Here is an 18598-nt window from a genome sequence, read left to right as displayed (position 1 = left end):
GAGAGAGACAGCCAAGGGGAAACCAGAAAGAGACTCCACAGAGCTTGGAGACACAAAGAGAATTGCAGAGACAGGCAGCTCAAGCTACCAGTCAAGATGAGAAAGAGAGGTGAGACTAGGAAAGGACTGAGCTTGGAGATACAGAGAGGCTGTGGGGGAGACAACAGGGAAGGGAGGGATGGATGGGAGACAAAGAGGAACGGCCGTTTATCTCTCCTCCCAAATTAATTGAGGCTACATCAGCCTGAGCCACTAAAACGGAGCGATTATGAATGGGTTAGTCACAGGTGGAGTTAAAGGCCTTCAGAGGGATATTAGCCAAAATTGAGTGGCTTTTAATTTCTTTCTAACGAGAGAAGGTAGCTGGGGAACCAGGCACCGCCTCCACACAGCTCTCCAGCTAAACACGGCGTGGGGGCAGCCCAGGCCACTCGCCACCTGACCTGTGTGGCATAGGCAGCCAAGTGGAAATGGCCGTGTTTAGAACACGCCTGCAACATGCCTGTGACATGCCTGCCACACGCCTGCAATAGCAGGATTCATAAAAAGGGGGAAGGGGGCCAAGACATCCTTGGAAACAGCCAGGCCAGGGAGTACATAGGGGCAGGAGGAGGGTTGTAGCAGGAGCTGAGGTGGTATAGGAGAAGGTGAGGGTGGGGATAAAGGTTGCCACAGAAAGGCTGTCCTATGGCTACAGGGTTTCCCCATCACCCCTGATACCATTTTTTAAAAGTGCATGGTTTTCTGCACTTGAAAGTATTGTTGCTAACTAACTTCCCTGCATAGTAAAGATACTGTGAACTCTGGGGACAGGCTGGTGATGTGGAAGGTGCTGAAATACATGACTTTCTCAGCTACCTCCCCAGCTCAATTCCAGGCACTTTGTAGCTGAACTAACATTTCTCCATCTATGAAATGAGGGAGTTAGGGTCTCACATTGTCTTCAACACTAAAGGGCTCTAAAGGAGACCTCCTTATCCGGGGGACTCCGCTGATGTGCGTGGAATGTGTAGAATATGACACGTGACCCAGGGGGACACCTGTGGCCGCTTGAGTAAAGTATATGAACTGGACAGAGGGTCAGTGGTCCAGAATAAGTACAGTGACATCTCAGGCAGCAGGTAAGTGGGTGACAAATGCTGAGCTGGCTGGCCTGGAGAGGGGGGATAATGGGGGTCCAGAGAAGAGGCTTGAGCAATGGGATTCCATGGAGCCCGGCAAGAGGGTAACCTGAGGTGACTCATAAGAAATGGGTAAAAATAAAAGGTGGTGGCCATTCCTATTATGGATAGTAAGAGCAAAGGAAGGAAGGGGTATGGGGACTGGAATGGGTCCCCCATGGGCATACGGTGGGCGAACAAGAGAGCATAGAACACTACTGTGATCGCACAGGGAGCACGAACCTCAACGTTTCATAAACCCTGAGCACACCACAGGAAGGCATTTGAGGGATCTAACATATTTGGGTAAAGGCGGAAGGGGCAGGGGAACAATAAGGGGACAAGTGACAGGTGTGGTGAGCCTGAGTGAAGAGGCCAGGGACAAGGTGGAAGAGGAAAGGACTGGGGAACACCCATGAGAAAAGCTTACTTAGGGTGTCAAGGTCAAGATGGAAGTGTGGAAGAACACACATGCCCACAACTCCTGCACCACGGGAGAAAAGTTAAATGGGGGCTGAGATGAACATCAGGGTGTTGGCTTCCATCCAAGAGCAGAAAAGATGCTGAGGGAACCAGAGCAGTTAAGTCAACCTGCATCCATCTAAGTGTCTAGGTGGTCCAACTTCTTCTCTGAGCCACTAACGAGTTTCCAGACCAGGCCAGCGAATTCTCCATCCCTGAACTTGCGTGTATTTACCTAGGACGCGTGCAAGCAGTGGCTGGCCCGAAGCTGAGCTTTCCTCTCGGTCTGTGATTCCATACTCAGAGACAAAGCCGGGAGCAGAGACAGGGGAGAGATGGTGATAATTCTCCCTGTCCTCCTGTCCCCAGAGCCAACAGCTGCGACCCCTCCCCCTGGCAACTCTATTAACACTCAATTAGGGGGCCTGATGGGCCTGAGCCTGGAGGACCTCTCCTACCACATACACAGTCAGGTCCCCAGTCAGAAGTTGGTCTGATGAGCCCATGGGGAGAAGGCTTCACTCAAATTTATAACTAACTCCAGGGGCAGCCCAACAGCCCCTGTCCCCCTCCTCTCTCTCCTCCCTCCCAGGGCAGAGAGCCCGTAGGGCTGGGATGGATGGAGGAGTCTGGAGGCAGGATGCAGGAGGCTGATGCAGGAGGATGAGATGGGAACCCGGTGGACAGTGCCCACACTACAGGCGCAGAGATGAAAGAGAGAGGGGCCCGCGGAGCAGAGGAAGTGGGAGGGGAGACACAAGGAAGAGCCGTGAGAGAGTGTGTGAGAGAGAAAAATGACAGGCCCTGAATATTGGGCGCCCTCACTTTAAATCAAGATAAAAGACTGAACTGGAAAATGAGAGTCCAGAGAAGCCCCGGACGGCTCGGGGCGCTAATGGAAACACATGGCTGCCGGCTGCGGGCTTGTCAGCTTCCCCCGGCGCTGCCATTCCCGTCTGATAATCCGGCCTGCCATAAAATTAGACTAGCAAATACCTCCTGACAAAGATGCATGCTTCTCTCTATTGTACCATCATAAAAAAAACTCCGCTGGTGACTCGGGGAGCCGCAAACTTCAATTTAAATTTACAGTGCTGCGGAAGGAAAGTGATATGCACTCAAAAATTTTAATAACCTATTAAGTTACGACTTCAATTTCATTTTATGAATATTTTCCTTGGGGAGCACGGCTATCACAGAGAAAGATAGAAATTTAAAAAAGATAAATAGTGCCATTAATCTCCAACATTTCTCTTCCATTATCCTTGAAAATTAGGAGTTATTTTTGTTCAGATCTTCATGTAATTAGCTCCCTCCACTTGATTCACTAGCCAGAAAATGACCATGTTCAGAAAATTAAAAATTTGTCATTAAGTGGAATTTAACATAATATCATTTATCTTTATCTATTCCCCAGCTGACAGCAGGAAGCCTTGGCTGCGGTACCGGCTGGTGTGTCAGAATGGGGAGGGACTGCTGGGGAGAGACACTGGGAGAGACAGAGATAGAGACTGAGGGAGGGAGAGGAGGCCAGCAAGGAAGTGGCCAGACAGCAGTGAGGGAAGGAAGGAAGAGGCCAGGAGAGCTGAGGAGTCAGCTCCAGCAATCTGGGGCAGGAGAGGAGGCGGAGACTGTTGTTAGCAGGCCAGGGCCTGACAGTGAGGCTGATGGGAGGAGTTGGGGGTGGAGATGGAAGGGAAGCAGATACATCAGTAGCAGGTACCCAAGTAGGAAGGTGGCTGGTTAGTGGAGCTGAGGTGACTTGGAAAGACAGGATCGATCCAGCGGAAGGAACCCTCCGGAATATGAGGCTGGGATGGGGTTGGGGAACTCAGGATCATGGACCGCTCATCCAAGGGAATTGGATGTCATCGTCCTGACCCTGACCGGTCTGGGAGGCAAAAGACAGTCTGACAGCCAGAGAGGTGGTGAGCAAGTGTGGGAGACAGGGGCCAGAGATGAAACATGGCGGCTAGCAGGTGTGAGTGTAAGATGGAGAAGAGAAAAGGGGACAGACAAGCAGACAAGATAGACAGGCAGTCAGGTGAGTTCCGTTAGTAACTCAGAATCAGGAAGGTCCCACACTCAAGGAGCTACCATTTTGTAAGGTCTGTAGTCATGGCCGTGAACTTCGTAGGGCTGCCTGGCTGCATCTGGCCTCCCTCCTACAGGGACTCCTTCTCTTTCCCCCTTCCCAGAGTCAAAAATCATCCACCCCATTCGATCTTCATCCTGGCCAGAGAGAGCTATGGCTGGGCCCTAAGAGACTGAGAATTGGATAAAGGGATTAAACAGTGGCACATTAGTGAGAGATTTAGAGGGTAATAAACCCATTTCATAATAAGATGTGCGTTGGGGCCAGTGATTCATCACAGTAGGAGCCTGTCCACTGTAGGAACCTTGACCTGCAGGGGAGGAACCTGGACGGGGAGTAGACGGTTTCCTATAGGGTCGCAGGGTATGGGCAGGAGGTACACTGTCCGCCAGGACCCAAAGGGGGACACTGGGATGGTGAGCATGCTGTCACTCAAGTTGTTCCAGGGGCTAACCAGAAGGGACTTCTCATAGAGTCTGGGCTAAAGAAGAGACCTGAGACCACACACACACACACACACACACACACACACACACACACACATACACACACACACCATAACCAAGCCCAGATCCTCTGCAGGAAGTGAGGGGTAAAATTCCAAGCCTCAAAGTCTATACCCTACAAACAGGACCCAGCTAGCTAAAACCTCTCGAACAAGTTTGCTGTCCCTTCCTGCTAAGATGGTCCCCACCCCACTCTGCAGCTGTCTTGCTGATGCGGCCCTGCTTCTGCTTCTCCTGGAGCTCTCTGTCTAGTGTCCCTCCAGAGCCCTGCAGCTCTTTCTGGAAGTACCTGGCTTCAGACACAGGTTCTAAACTGAACTCCACTTTTGACACTTGCTGCAGAGTTGATCTTTGTCACTTTACTACCCCCCCATTCCCACCCACCACCCTGAACATCAGTTTTTCATCTGTCAAATCTAGGCAATTAAGGCTGCCTCATAGGATTAGCGCAGGGGTCGTCTCAGATGGTAGTTTTGATATTGTTATATAAAGCAGAAAATAATATTGCTTCCATGCTTTGCATGTGGCTCCTCCAGTTGTTGTGACACTGGTCAGGGGGAGTTACAGCTCCCCAGATGCACTGAACTTATTCAGGGGTTCATACTTATTTTATGGTTATTTAAACTGCCCCCTCGGTGGGGCAGAGGAAAAACACCTCCTGTTGTTTAACTTAGGAAGACAGCACCCATATTTAAAACAAGGGTCCCCCTGGAAAAGGCGTAGCGAGACAGGGGTGGATCCTTTAGGGCTCAACCCTCAGCCTAGAAAGGTTGCAAGGTGAAGAAACCCATATCTGGTTAGAGCAAGCTGTGACAATTTCCTATGAGAAGAGGAGTTCTGGGGAGGTTTGGGTTTAAGTTGATGACAGACCGGGTGGCCCAGAGAATTTGCAGAAAAAGAGGTGAGAGAGTCAGATAGAACTTTAAACCCTTCCACATAACCATCATCTTCCTCCATTGTTCCCCCACCCTTATCCCAGACCAGAGATCCCATCTATGCCAGAACTTACCCTTCCTGCTCTTACCCAAGACGCCCCATGGGCAGGATCTTCGGTCTACCTGCAGTGCAATGAGTTCCCCTCTCCCATATTTTCTGCAGTCTCCAGTTCATTCACCCCTACCCCATGCATCGTCAAACTCTGACTAATTTCTGGGGACTCAGAAATAAATCAAGACCTTCCAGGTCCCCCAAACTCCTCCCCATCCCCACAGCGCACACACACAAAATATAGATGCAGACTATGCCTTCCTGCTAGGAGCTTAGGCTAGGAGACCTTCTTGTGTTTGTTACAAGTCTAAGGAACTCCAACACAGATACCCGTATGCAAAGCAGTGGGTGTGGGCAGGTTTTCTTGAGTAATCCAGATACCCCTGGGCTACCAGAGAAAACTAACCCTCTGACCTCTGCAAGCTGCCAGGGTCAGGAAAATCATTTAGAATGCAAGAGTGACTGGAGCTGAGTAGGCAAAACTCCAAAAGGTGGAGCCTAGGAGATTGGCTGGACCAAATGGGGGCAGCCTGGTGAGCGGAAGGCCAGGGGAGGAAGCCAGTATTCAAGGAGCATCTATCTACTCCATACCAAGAGTGCACTAAAAGTTGTCTGTCTTCAGTAGTCCTTCCCAACATCCTTAGAAACAGATATCATCATCCGCATAGATAAGATTTCCATAGGGAGACAAGAGCTTGGAAGGACCCACAGGCTGCCCTCAAACCCAGGACGGACTGCTTTGAAAAGTCAAGCTCCTTTCTGAAACTCGGGAGGCTAAGCGGGGACTGAGTTTGAGAGCTACTTCAGGGTGAGTTTCAGGCCAGCCTGGTAGACATGATGAGGCATTGTCTCAAAACAACATAAAGCAGGGCTAGTGAGATATCGGTCAGCAATTGAAGATGCCTGTCACCAAGCCTGAGGTCCTGTCCCTGATCCCTGAGACCCACATGGTAGAGGAGAGAGCCAGTTCTCACAAGTTCTCACCACGGTCTCCTCACTTGATATACATGGCCCTTTCATTACCTGTCCCTTCTGCTCATAGCCTGAGAGTGAACCTTCCATGTGAACCCAGGATCCTAGTTCACCCTCTAACCCCCTATCGAATACCCCCTTCCCTTGTCAACCCCCAGACCTCTCCCTCACACCACCTCTCCCCTCCTTACCTCTCTGCTTCTGCTTCACAAGTCCTCATCACAGTTTCCAATGGCTGTGCAGTAGTGGCTTTAATTCCATCACTCGGAGGCAGAGGCAGACAGATCTATGTGGGTTCGAGGACAGCCTGGTCTACAGCATGAGTTCCAAGACAGCCAGGGCTACACAGATTAATTAATTAATTAATTAAAAAGAAAAAGGTTTCAATGGAGGGGATGAAGATGAAGAGATTACTCAGCAGTTAAGACCACTTACTCCTCTTGAAGAAGACCCATGTCAGGCACAGTATTCCAAATTCACACTAGAAGCTCACAGTTGCTTGCAACGGCACTTCTGGCCTCCACAGGCAACTGCACCATCAAGGTACATATAACTTATGCAGGGACACGTATACACAATAAATAAATAAATACATAAATACATAAATATTATTTCAGATTTCCCATAGAAAAGCCAGCGAGATGACCCAGTGGGAAAAGGCATTTGCTGGCAAACCTGATAGTCAAAGTTCAGTTCTCTAAATCACAGTGGAATGAGAGAAATAACTCCCTAAACTTGTCTTCTGATATCTTTGTCACACACATGTGCACAGGAGCACACACACACACACACACACACACAATAACAATAAAGTAGTTTGTTTTTAATGGGAAAAGATTCCCAGTGACTTCTTACAGGCTTGTAATCCAGCCCCTTTGATTACCAGCTTAGTAAATTACTTCTAAACTTTAGTGTCATTGTCTGCCAAAAGGAAATGGCATGGTACCTACCCGTAACTCCATTACATAAGAGCCTGGTGTACAATGAGCAGGTTTTTATTATTATTATTATTTCTGTTAGTTTTATTTTGTTTTGTTTTGTGTGATTTTTATTTTGTTTTGGTTTTTGCTTTTTTAATGTCTTTTTTTTGTTATTTTTTGTTTTTGCTTTGTTTATTTTGAGACAGAGTTTTTCAGTGTAGCCCTGGCTATCCTGGAAATCACTCTATAGACCAGACTGGCCTTGAGCCCAGCAGGCCACCTGCCTCTGCCTCCCCAGTGCTGGGATTAAAGGGGTGTACCACTATGCCCACTTAATTTCATATTTAGAGTGTGCGCAAATCCATGTACACAATTGTGCCTCACTGTATGTGTGGAAGTCAGAGGACAACTTACAGGAAGGAATTGGTTCTCTCCTTCCACCACATGGGTTCCGCAGGCTAAACTCAAGCCATCCGGTCTGGTGGCAAGCATTTTTGCCCAGTGAGCAGTGCTGCCAATACAGTCATGCTCCATATATAAAAGGTTATATATATGTTCAAGGAAATGTATCAACTCCACTTCTCATTAGAGATCACATAGTAAATATGTGCTTGTTGACAGGTGTTTACCTAAAAAAGAAGAAAAAAAGCCAAAATCAGAGTCTTTGTCATATATGCTAATTAAATGCTACATTTGTGCTAAAAAAGGTGGCAAGAATGTTACCTGTTCCCTACTTAAAAAACAAAAACATGCCAGGTGTGGTGGCACAGGCCTTTAATCCCAGTACTCAGGAGTTAGAGGCAGGCAGATCTTTGTGAGCTTGAAGCCAGACTGGTCTACACAGTGATTTCCAGGACAACCAGGGCTCTATTACACAAAGAAACAGGTCTCAACCCCAAGAAAACAAAACAAAAATGAACAAGACTAAAATAAATGCTTGACATCATTACTAAACTGGAAATGGTTTGGTTGTCACCCAGACTAGGACCACAGTCTTAACGGCGATTCCATCCCCAAATGTCTTAAGACTTCGAACCTTCATTGCCTCAGATATTACACACACATGCGTGTGAGTGTGGAACTTTGTTCAGCAGAACAGACGAATAACTGTCTTAAATAAAGGGAAATAAATACAGCAAAGACACATGCTCCACCATGTTCATAGCAGCTCTATTTATAATAGCCAGAAGCTGGAAAGAACCTAGATGTCCTTCAGTAGATGAATGGATACAAAAATTGTGGTATATTTACACAATGGAGTACTACTCAGCTATCAGAAACAACGACTTTATGAAATTCTTAGGAAAATGGATGCATCTAGAGAATATCATCCTGAGTGAGGCAACCCAGTCACAAAAGAACAGACATAATATGCAGTCACTGATAATTAGATACTAACCCCAGAAAGCTCTGAACACCCCAGAAACAACTCACAGACTATATGAAATTCAAGAAAAAAAAAAAAGAAAAGAAAATGAAAAACCATTATGCTTAATCTTTACACACCAAGAAAACTTTGACTAATTCCAGGTTACATCTTGTTTTACATGTACTTTATGCTCTTTATAACTAGTAAGATCTTAATGCACACTACCAAACCTTTAAAAAAAACCAAGCACTGACAAAAATGTATTTGTATACTTTTATGCAAAAATGCTTAAAATCTGTACATTTATCTTTGTTTTTTAAAATAAAGTTGTTCAATTAAAATAAATAAATAAATAAATAAATAAAGGGACATAAGAGAAATTCCCAGTGCCCAGCATGCCGGCTCACACCTATGATCCCAGTACCTGGGGGCAAAGGCAGAGCTGAACTGCACAGTGAGGGAAAGAGAAGGGAGAACATGGCGGGAAGGAAGGCAGACCTGGCACTACCGGGCAGAAAAAAAAGTGAAAGCTAAACTTCCTGAATGTGTTACTACCAGAATTATTTCACCCTAGAAGAAACCCTATAAGGCAAAAAGTACCACTAATCTCATTTACAGATGAGATTACAGAACCCAGGGGCTTAAAAAGGTTAAGCTATAGTGTCTTAGCTAGGGTCTTACTGCTGTGAACAGACACCATGACCAAGGCAACTCTATATAAAAGACAACATTTAACTGGGGCTGGCTTACAGTTTCAGAGGTTCAGTCCATTATCATCATGGCAGCATGCAGGCAGAATGCCACTGCAGGAGATAAGAATTCTACATCTTGTTCAGAAGGTAAACAGAAGAAGACTAACTTCTGGGCAGCTAGGGTGTCAACTCCCATCAGCACAGTGACACACTTCCTCCAACAAGGCCACACCCCCTTATAGGGCCATTACCTGGGCCAAGCATATTCAAACACATGAATCTTTGAGGGCCAAATCCACTCAAACCACTACACATAGGTGAAAACCCATAAGCCACAAAGTTGGATTTTAGATCTAGGCATCCCAACTCTAAGCCTGCACTCTGTGAAAAATATTGAGTGCTTCCAGGGTAGCAGGAAAGTTCTAGCTCCTCTAACATTGTGTGTGCGGCGGTGTATGTTAGCTCCCATCTCATTATGTATGATGCCCAGGCTGTGACCTGGGGAATGAGGGCAGCCTTCAGATGTGGAATTAGCAAGGATGCAAACTCCCTGATACCCTTATAAGGAGGAGCAGGTCCTGCCCTCACCTTGACTCTAACACAGTGAGAGTAACTTCAGACATCTGGTCTACCTAAGGGCTGTTTTAAGCCCTCAGGCTTGTGGTGACTCATTACAGCAGCAACAGAACACTAAAACATAGATCCTCTCCTTAAGGGGAGCTGGAGTCCTTCCTCACCCACAGTAGGTATGGCCTAGAACCCTGAATCTTCTTGCCACGGCCTCTCAAATGCAGGATTATCAGTGTATGCCACCAAACCTGGTTACACCCTGCTCTAGGTTATGTTTTAATTCATGGAAGCCTTACAACTACTGTAGCAGCTTGCACATCCTATAAGATATGTGCATTGAGACTTTGAGGAGTCTATTCTCTTTGAATCTGTCTGGACAGTAAGATGTCATAGAAGCGTCCCAGAGTAGGGTTAGGACAAAAAAGGCTTCTCAGCTTTGCTTACTTTGTAAAGCAATATCCATATCGAGAGATCTGAAATGGGAGAAGCAGAGATGCTGGTGGAAGAGAAGAGACTGTGGAGAGGGGAACTAAGATTCTCAAGCCAGCAGCCAACCTCAAGTACCAGACATGGATGTGAGACCACTTCAGCTGTTCAACCCATAGCTGACTTTCTAATTGAATACAGCTGTCTGAACATCTGTAGCACCCACCCGTAGCTGTCTGAACTACCCAGAGCAGAAGAAATGCCCAGCCCCCACACATAACTATCAAAACTTCTTAAAAACACTATGTTGAGCATAGTTAATGCTTGTATCTCAGCAGGTAGGAGTTGGAGCAGGAGGATACAGAGTGTTCAAAGACATCTGGGATTATGTAGTGAGTTCCAGACCAGTCTCAAAAAACTCAAGAATGGGGGCAGTTTATTCTGTCTATTTTTCTGATCTCTAAGTAAAAAGCATAACTTTCCTCTGTGCCTTGTGTTTTGTCTCTTTGCAAACCAGACCCAATCTTAAACTTGCTCACTTGCCTTGACTTTCTGAGCTTTCTCAGTTTCTCTGGGGAACCTCTCCCCTTTTTTCTTCACCTGTTTCCACTGCTGAGTCTAACTCAAAAGACAAGACTCTCTCTTTCTCCACTCCCTCTCCCCCAGCCACTGCCTCTGTAGCTTGCCTACCAAGTGCTTGTTTTTCTCTCAAACTTTAATAATATATCCTTGAGCTTTAAAAAAAAATCATTGTTTAACCAGAGAACAGAATGTAGCTCAATGGTAGAGTACTTGCTTAGCATGAAAAATGCTACAAGTTCCAACCCCAACAATATGATAATAATAATAATTTTTTTAGCCACTAAAGCTGGAGTGAGATAGCATTCATCAATAGAAAACTAACATAGTAAAGTACATGCTAGCATTTCTTTCTTTTAAAAAAAGATTTTGTTGTTTGTTTATTTACTTTTTTATGTAAGTGGGTCCTTTGCATACTGTACTGGCTGGTTTTGTGTCAACCTGACACAAGCTGGAGTTATCACAGAGAAAGGAGCCTCCCTTGAGGAAATGCCTCCATGAGATCCAGCTGTATGGCATTTTCTCAACTACTGATCAAGGTGGAAGAGCCCAGCTCATTGTGGGTGGTGCCATCCCTGGGCTGGTAGACCTGGGTTCTATAAGAAAAGCAGGCTGAGCAAGCCATGGGAAGCAAGCCAGTAAGTAACATCCCTCCATGGCCTCTACATCAGCTCCTGCTTTCTGACCTGCTTGAGTTCCAGTCCTGACTTCCTTTGTGATGAATAGCAATGTGGACATGTAAGCTAAATAAACCCTTTCCTCCCCAACTTGCTTCTTGGTCATGGTGTTTGGGCAGGAATAGAAACCCTGACTAAGACACATACATATCTGCACACCAGAAGATAGTATCAGACAGTTGTGAGCTGTCATATGAGTGCTGGGAACTGAACTCAGGACCTTTGGAACTCTTAACCACAGAGCCATCTCTCCAGCCCCAATGCTACCATTTCTTTGTTCTACAAATGGGAGCAGGAGGCAATGAGGGATTAAGAGTTCACTTAGGGCTACTAGTGACTGATGGAACAAAGGCTTGAAATGAGGCGTTCCAGCCCCGAGGACCACATGAGCAATCACTAGTTACAGAAAAATGGTCCTTCAGAGATGCCCATGTCTTTATTCTTGGGACTAGAGAACATATTGGCAAACTTGGTAAAAAGAGAGACCTTGAGAATATAATTACCTTAGTGATCTTGAGATTAGTGGATTCTCTAGGGTTATCTGAATGTATACAACACAGGCACATGTTCTTTATGAGAGAGAGCAACAATGTCAAATCAAAGGCAAGGTGACACAGGGCTATGGCCTGGGAAATGAGGGCAGCCTTCAGATGTGGAATTAGCAAGAACACAAACTCCATGATACCCTTGTAAGGAGGAGCAGGCCCTGCCCACACCTTGACTCTAATGGTGAGAATAACTTCAGACATCTGGTCTACCTAAGGGTCAGACATTCAGCTTCGTTGTTTTAAGCCCTTGGGCTTGTGGTGGCTTGTTACAGCAGCAACCAAACACTAGAACACAGATTCTCTCCTTCTTGAGGAAATCTGGAGTCCTTCCTCAGTCACTGACCTGGAAAGTCTCCTTACTCTACCTGCCTGTCTGCCTTTCTGTCCATTCATCTCTGTCTCTGTGTGTGCATATGTATGTGTGTGTGTGCACATGTGTCTGTCTCTGTCTCAGTCTCTGTCTCTTTTCTCTCTGACTTTTCCTCTCTTTTTCTCTCCTCTGGCACAAGAGGCTTGCCAGGCTAACCCCGAGTTCACTACATAATGTAGCCCAGGCTGGCCTCCAGCTTGTAGATCTCCTCTCTCTGCCTCAAAGGTGCTGGGATCATAGGCATGCACTGAAAAACCTCTTTCCCATGTTTCTCTACCTACCTCTTCCAGGACATCTCTGAATGTCCCTGCAGCTGCTGCTGCTCTGTCCTGTCCCTCCAACAGACATTTGCCACCTTCTTACTCAGCACTTACTAATATCAGTGCTAATGTGCTGGCGGGCGGCCCAGTAACATTCTTATTGAGTGTGAGTCATGGAATCCAAGGACATGAGGCTGGAGAGGTCCTTTGAGAATCTATCCCTTCATTTTATGGATGATGAAACTGAGTCCCAAAGAAGGGAAGAAATCCATGTACCCAAGGTCATGTAACCAATGCTCAGAGACGGGGCTCCTGACTCTACATCCGTAATCTCATTCGTTCAGAAAGTATTTACCAAGCCCTCGTAAGCTAGGTGCTGGAAATTCAATGACAATCACAAGCAAGAACAGCTCTTGCTCTCACAAGGGTGCCCAGTCTGTAATAAACACCATTATCACGTGGATATATCATTACTCACCATGACAAAGAACGTGCGGACATTTGTTTCATGTGACAAGCTGACAGAGTGCAAAACAGAAAGGTGTTTTAAGTCAGCAAATCAGAGAAAACTCGTCTGAGGTGGGTACTACTGTGCTGAGCCTGGATAAGAGAGAGAGTTAACTAGGATGCTCAAGGGTTAGGAAGGAGAATAAAATCTGTTGAACAGGAGAAATGGAATATATAAATAAATATATATAAAGTCCAGGGGAGCAGAACAGTGTGTGTGGGGGGGCATCAGGATGCCAAGTTAGCCAGAATGGCAAAGAGAGAGGTGAGGTGAGACCTATGGGCTCCCCAAGTCCAGAGCATCCGACCACAAGGGCCAGAGAGGCCATGTGAGCCCTTGGTACTAGTCCTGATGCTAACAAGAAGCCATAGGAAGATTTTAAGCAGAGAATGACATGTTCATACTTGAGTTTTATGGTGTTTGCCCCCACCAGGACCTTCACATATCTCTATAGGCATGTTAGAGATCATTATTATAGGGAGTTTTATACCGCTCTGTGTTCCTCTCCAGACGCTTAGCCTTGTACAGAACAGGTGCTCCATAAATACACGTTGATTAACCTCTCAGACTCAGGCGAGGCTGGAGATTGCTCCCTCCCTCTTGGAACACTCTGGCTTTGGCTCTTCGGTTGCCACACACTGACTCTTTCATGCTTCCCTTCACGCACACACGCACACACGTTCACACACGCACATTTCCCTGAGGTTTGGTTATTACTCTCTTTCTTCTCTGTCCACACTCTCTCCAGGTCAGCCTGTACCTTCCTATAGAAGTGATCATTTTCTTCTGGGCTAAAGCCTAGGTCTCATGAGGCCTAGCACCTTGACTGTTTACCCTGCCTTTCCCAGTGTTGGTATAGAACCCAGAGCATAGCAAACACCCCACACACCATTTTATTTACCTTTTCTTTCTTTGATGGTAGAGATTGGGCCCAGGACTTCAAAAATGCTACTCTTCATGAATGTTATGGTCCATCGCTGAGTTATACCATACACCTACATAAGTTATTTGGTGAGAGTACACATTAGAAGACCATTCAGATGAAGTTCAAGTTGAAACAATCTCTGGTGCTTGATACCTACATAGTGGCCACCTATGGGGACCTACTAACTGGGTAGGAATGCAGAGATTTTGGGAAAGGGGGACTGGAAATCTTGACCTGTGTGGCCCAGGATCTGCCCAGTATTTCCCATGGGGAAGTCGTGGGATGCATAATCCTAACTGTGTGTGTGGCTTAAAAATACATACATACATGCATACATACATACATACATACACACACATGTATGTGTACGTGTACATGTCCATTGCTCTCCCCAGTGTTTCTCCAAGTGCTGTTGTCACCATGTTTCCAATTATTTACATTCTAGCCTGCAGGTCCCCTTATAACTCTCACTCCCCTTCTTGTCTCTCTCCTCACCCAGCTTTCAAAGACACTTGAACACAAGTGGCCTGTCTTTGCACGGACTCTTAGGGTGTCCCGGGATTTTCACCACTGCCATTGTACCATGTGGCCCAAGGGATATGATCTGAGGCGGGGGGTCATGGTGAGTGAAAACCCTTGAAACATAGAAAGCCTTGGGGGAAGCTGGCAAGAGGAAAATTGGGGGGATCTTCAAAACATAGAATGGCACACATTTTCCTGCTTTGAGGACAGAGGGAACACATAAATGGTCCAGACAGTGGCTGCCGTGATCTAAGCTTGGTTCTCCTGCTGACAGCTGATAGGATGCAGGCAGCAGGTGGTGGAAATCCTCCATCAGTAGGCATGAGTGGGAACAGATTCTTCCCCCAGAACCTCAAAAAAGATCCCTAACTAGCTAAAGCCCAATCTCTTGGAATCTGAGAGAAACCAGTTATGTCTGCCAGATTTCTGACCTACAGACCTATGAGATTTAAAAAAACACATGTTGCAGGGCCTGGAGAGATGATAGCTCAGGAGTTAAGAGCCTGTCGTCTATACAGTTCTTCCAGAGAAACCAAGTTTAATTCTCATCACCCAAGATAGGCATCTCACAACTGCCTGCACTGCACCTCCAGCAATGCCCACACCTTAGGCTTCTGCAGTAACTGTGCTTATTTGCATACACACATGTGTGCATATGCACAAACATACACAGGCACACACCCACATAGAATTAAAACTTAATTAATAAATAAATGTGTATTGAGCAGAGAATAGTGGCACATGACTATCCCAGCCAGATCTTTTCTTTTTCCATTTTTTTAAAATGTATATGAGAACATTGTAGCTGTCTTCAGACACACCAGAAGAGGACATAAGATCCCATTACAGATGGTTGTGAGTCACCATGAGGTTGTTGGGAACTGAACTCAGGACCTCGGAAAGAGCATTTGATACTCTTAACCAATGAATGAGCCATCTCTCCAGCCCCCGAGCCAGATCTTATGAAGTAGAAATTCCTCACTTGTGTCATGTGATGGTTTTCTGGAAACTGTCTTATGCGAGGATGTTTTGGCTGAGGCAGACACATGGTAGAATGTTTTGCTGAGAACAGTTGTATGGTGATTTTCTAGAAGCAGCCTGGAAAGGGGGCATGTGATGTTTTGCTAGAGTGGAGTTTGGGAGAACAGGTGATACTTGGAAGGCTATAGTTATGACACAACGGACAGTGGACAGTGCTGTGGCATTGGTCCGCCTTGTCACTCTTTGCTGGCGATCACTGGGCTTTGCTCACTGTGGTCTTCATTGATGAAGCTCTGTGGTATTAGTTGGCCTTGTCGCTCTTTGCTGGTCATAGTTTGTCATGACTTCAGACAGAGAAACATCGCTAAAGAACTTCTGGTGATTTTCCGGTGGCTTCTTCCCACTTCTGCAGACTCAAGTGGATTGGCAGAGCCTCATGGTTTCTTCTGGATCGAACTGTCTGTAGCCGATTCGTGAATGCTGTTTGCGAGTGGACTGAGTTACAGCGGCTGGTATCCTGACAGTGCAGAATTGGATTCACTACAAAGAACTACTTCTAAAGAGGTCCATATCCCCCTTTGCCCTATTAACCTTTCCTTTCCACTACCTCTCGTGGTTGATGGTTTAGAAGGGAGGTTAAAGCACCAAGTACACTTACTAAAGTAAGTTTTTGAAAAACATAAGCCTACAAACTTGAGATGGGTCTTCTATAAATTTGATCGGTTTCTGATCAATGATCAATGGCCTCTCTATCCATCCCTCTCTCCCATCTCTTTGCACTCTTCAGCCCATTTGCCCCCAAGATTATCTCTCCCACCCATCCATCCTGCTCACTGCCACCAGATTAATCTTTCAAGGCCACAGACTTCATCACAGCCTCTCCTGCCCAATAAAGTTCTGTGGCAGGGTAGCTTAGTGGTCATCCCCTGGAACCAAAACGGTGGTGTAAATCCTTGCCCCACCTCGAAGGATTTTGTTTCTCTCTTCTCACTGTTTCTGACTCATCATCTATGCTGTCTAACCGTAATCACTCAGAGTCGGCATGATGCAGGTCTATGATTCCAGCCCTTGGCAGGTGAGAGGACCAAGAGTTTAAGATCATCTTTAGATACATACCTAGTTCATGGTTAGCCTGGGCTATATGGGCTCCATCTCAAAACAACAACAGTGATTAAATTAACCACCCAAAGGCAATCGCTGCTCTTACTGTAGCGTTTCTGAAACCTTCACTATCATCACAAGCCCCACCAATTGCAAGATGCGGAGCCCAGCCAGACCCTTAGTGAGAGTAATCCTCCTCTGCTCTAGGGGTAACCGCATGAACGGAAGAAGACAAATAAACAAAAAGTAGTTGCTATTGCAACATGGTTCAGCAGGTAAAAGCAACCACTGTCTAGTCCCACAGTGCAAGGAGACAATTGTTTCTTGGAAATCGTCCCCTGACCTCTGCATAGCCACCGTGGTCACATATGTGCCTGCAGTCACCCGCATCGTGTGCATACACATGGTAACATTCTCTCTTTTGAAGTGCTCTGCTGAGGCAAGCGTGCGGAGGAGTGTTTTGTGAAAGTGGGCACGGGTGTGAGAGGCTAAGGCAGGCTTGTGAAGGAACGTTTCACTGAAGCAGACACAGGAGAGAGAATGTTCTGCTAAAGCAGGCACGTCAGAGGACACGTGATAAAGGATTCCTTGCTAACGACACACATGTACTCGTCCGCCTTATAATTCGTCGCTGAACTGCATTCGTCAGGACGCCATAGAGAGAAAGGCACCAAAAAACTTCTGGTGGTGTGCTGCAGTTTCCTGCCGACTCCTCGAACTTGAGCTGATTGGATGCACCTGCTGAGGCAAGACCTGTGGAGGACACATGATGTCTGAAGGGTATAAATAGGACTCAAAGAACACCGACGGAGGCTGAGCTAAGCTTGCTTATAGAACGAGCTGTGCGATGCTTGTGGGTCTCCAGTCTTCGCTGATCTTCGCTTCCCTGAGACAGGCACCGCTGAGGACTTCTGGTATTTCTCCTGGTCCCTCCTGCTGACTCAAGCCCAGGCTGGGGCCTGGGTATCACTGCTTGGTCAAGTCACCACCGCTGTTGCTAACCCAACTCTACCGAGCTGAACTGCTGGTGCATCTGTGAAGTGTTTGTGAGTGGATCGAGCTACTGCTAACCTGTGAACTGAACTGCTGGTTTCCAGACGACACAGTCAGGAGTTGCTGTATGCTGCGGAGACGTGTCCTAACTCACCGCTGTTCGCTTCTGCTGAGGAACAAGTCCATCAGGAAGCCGCGCCTCGGCCATGGCATTTAAAGATACCGGAAAGACGCCCATGGAACCCAAAGTGGCGATTCACCGAATTCGTTTCATGCTCACCAGCCGCAACGTGAAGTCGCTGGAGAAGGTTTGTGCAGACTTGGTCAGACGCACAGAGGAAAAGAATCTGAAAGTGAAAGGACCAGTGCGCATGCCTACCAAGACATTGAGAATCACTACCAGAAAAACACCTTGTGGTGAACGTTCCAAGACATGGAATCCTTTCCAGAGGAGGATCCAAGAGCAGCTCATTGATTTGCATAGTCCTGAGATTGTTACACTGATTACTTTCATCAGTATTGGGCCAGGAGTGGAGACTGAAGTCACCATTGCAGATGCCTAAGTCAACCGTTTAAATAAATTGACTTAATTGTTTTAAAAAACAAAAACAAAAAAGCAACAACAACAAAAAAAAAACCTTTCTAAACAGGTCCACTAAACAGGTCCACTAAACAGGTCCACTAAACAGGTCCACTAAACAGGTCCACTTCTCCCGTATCCTTTCTTTTCCACTACCTCTGGTGGGTGGTGGTTCACAACGGAGATTAAAGCGTTTAAGAGACACCATTAAAAATAAGGATTGAAATAAATTAAAGAAACACCTCTCCCCCTCTCAACCCGCCCCCGTCTCCTCAGTAAGAGCTCTGTGTAGCCCAGGCTGTTCAAAAACTTGCTCTGTAGACTGGGTTGGCCTGGAACTGAAAGACCCTCCTGCCTCCCTGCTAAGATTAAAGCATGTGCCACCACTGCCCGGC

At 46.5% G+C, this 18598-nt stretch overlaps 1 protein-coding gene across 1 annotated transcript; it reads left to right on the top strand.

Annotated features, from left to right (window-relative positions):
• Nucleotides 1-17829: 17829 nt before the first annotated feature.
• Nucleotides 17830-18186, top strand: LOC308416629 (small ribosomal subunit protein uS10-like; the record flags this gene model as incomplete). Its single annotated transcript, XM_080911673.1, has 1 exon — nt 17830-18186. The coding sequence occupies one exon, from the start codon at nt 17830-17832 to the stop codon at nt 18184-18186; it is 357 nt and encodes a 118-aa protein (XP_080767799.1).
• Nucleotides 18187-18598: the final 412 nt, after the last annotated feature.

Source organism: Micromys minutus (genome assembly GCF_963924665.1).
Source record: "Micromys minutus genome assembly, chromosome: 2".
In the NCBI taxonomy this organism is placed as follows: domain Eukaryota; kingdom Metazoa; phylum Chordata; class Mammalia; order Rodentia; family Muridae; genus Micromys; species Micromys minutus.
The sequence above is the reverse complement of the archived record's forward strand: the minus strand, read 5'-3'. Positions and strand labels throughout refer to the sequence as shown.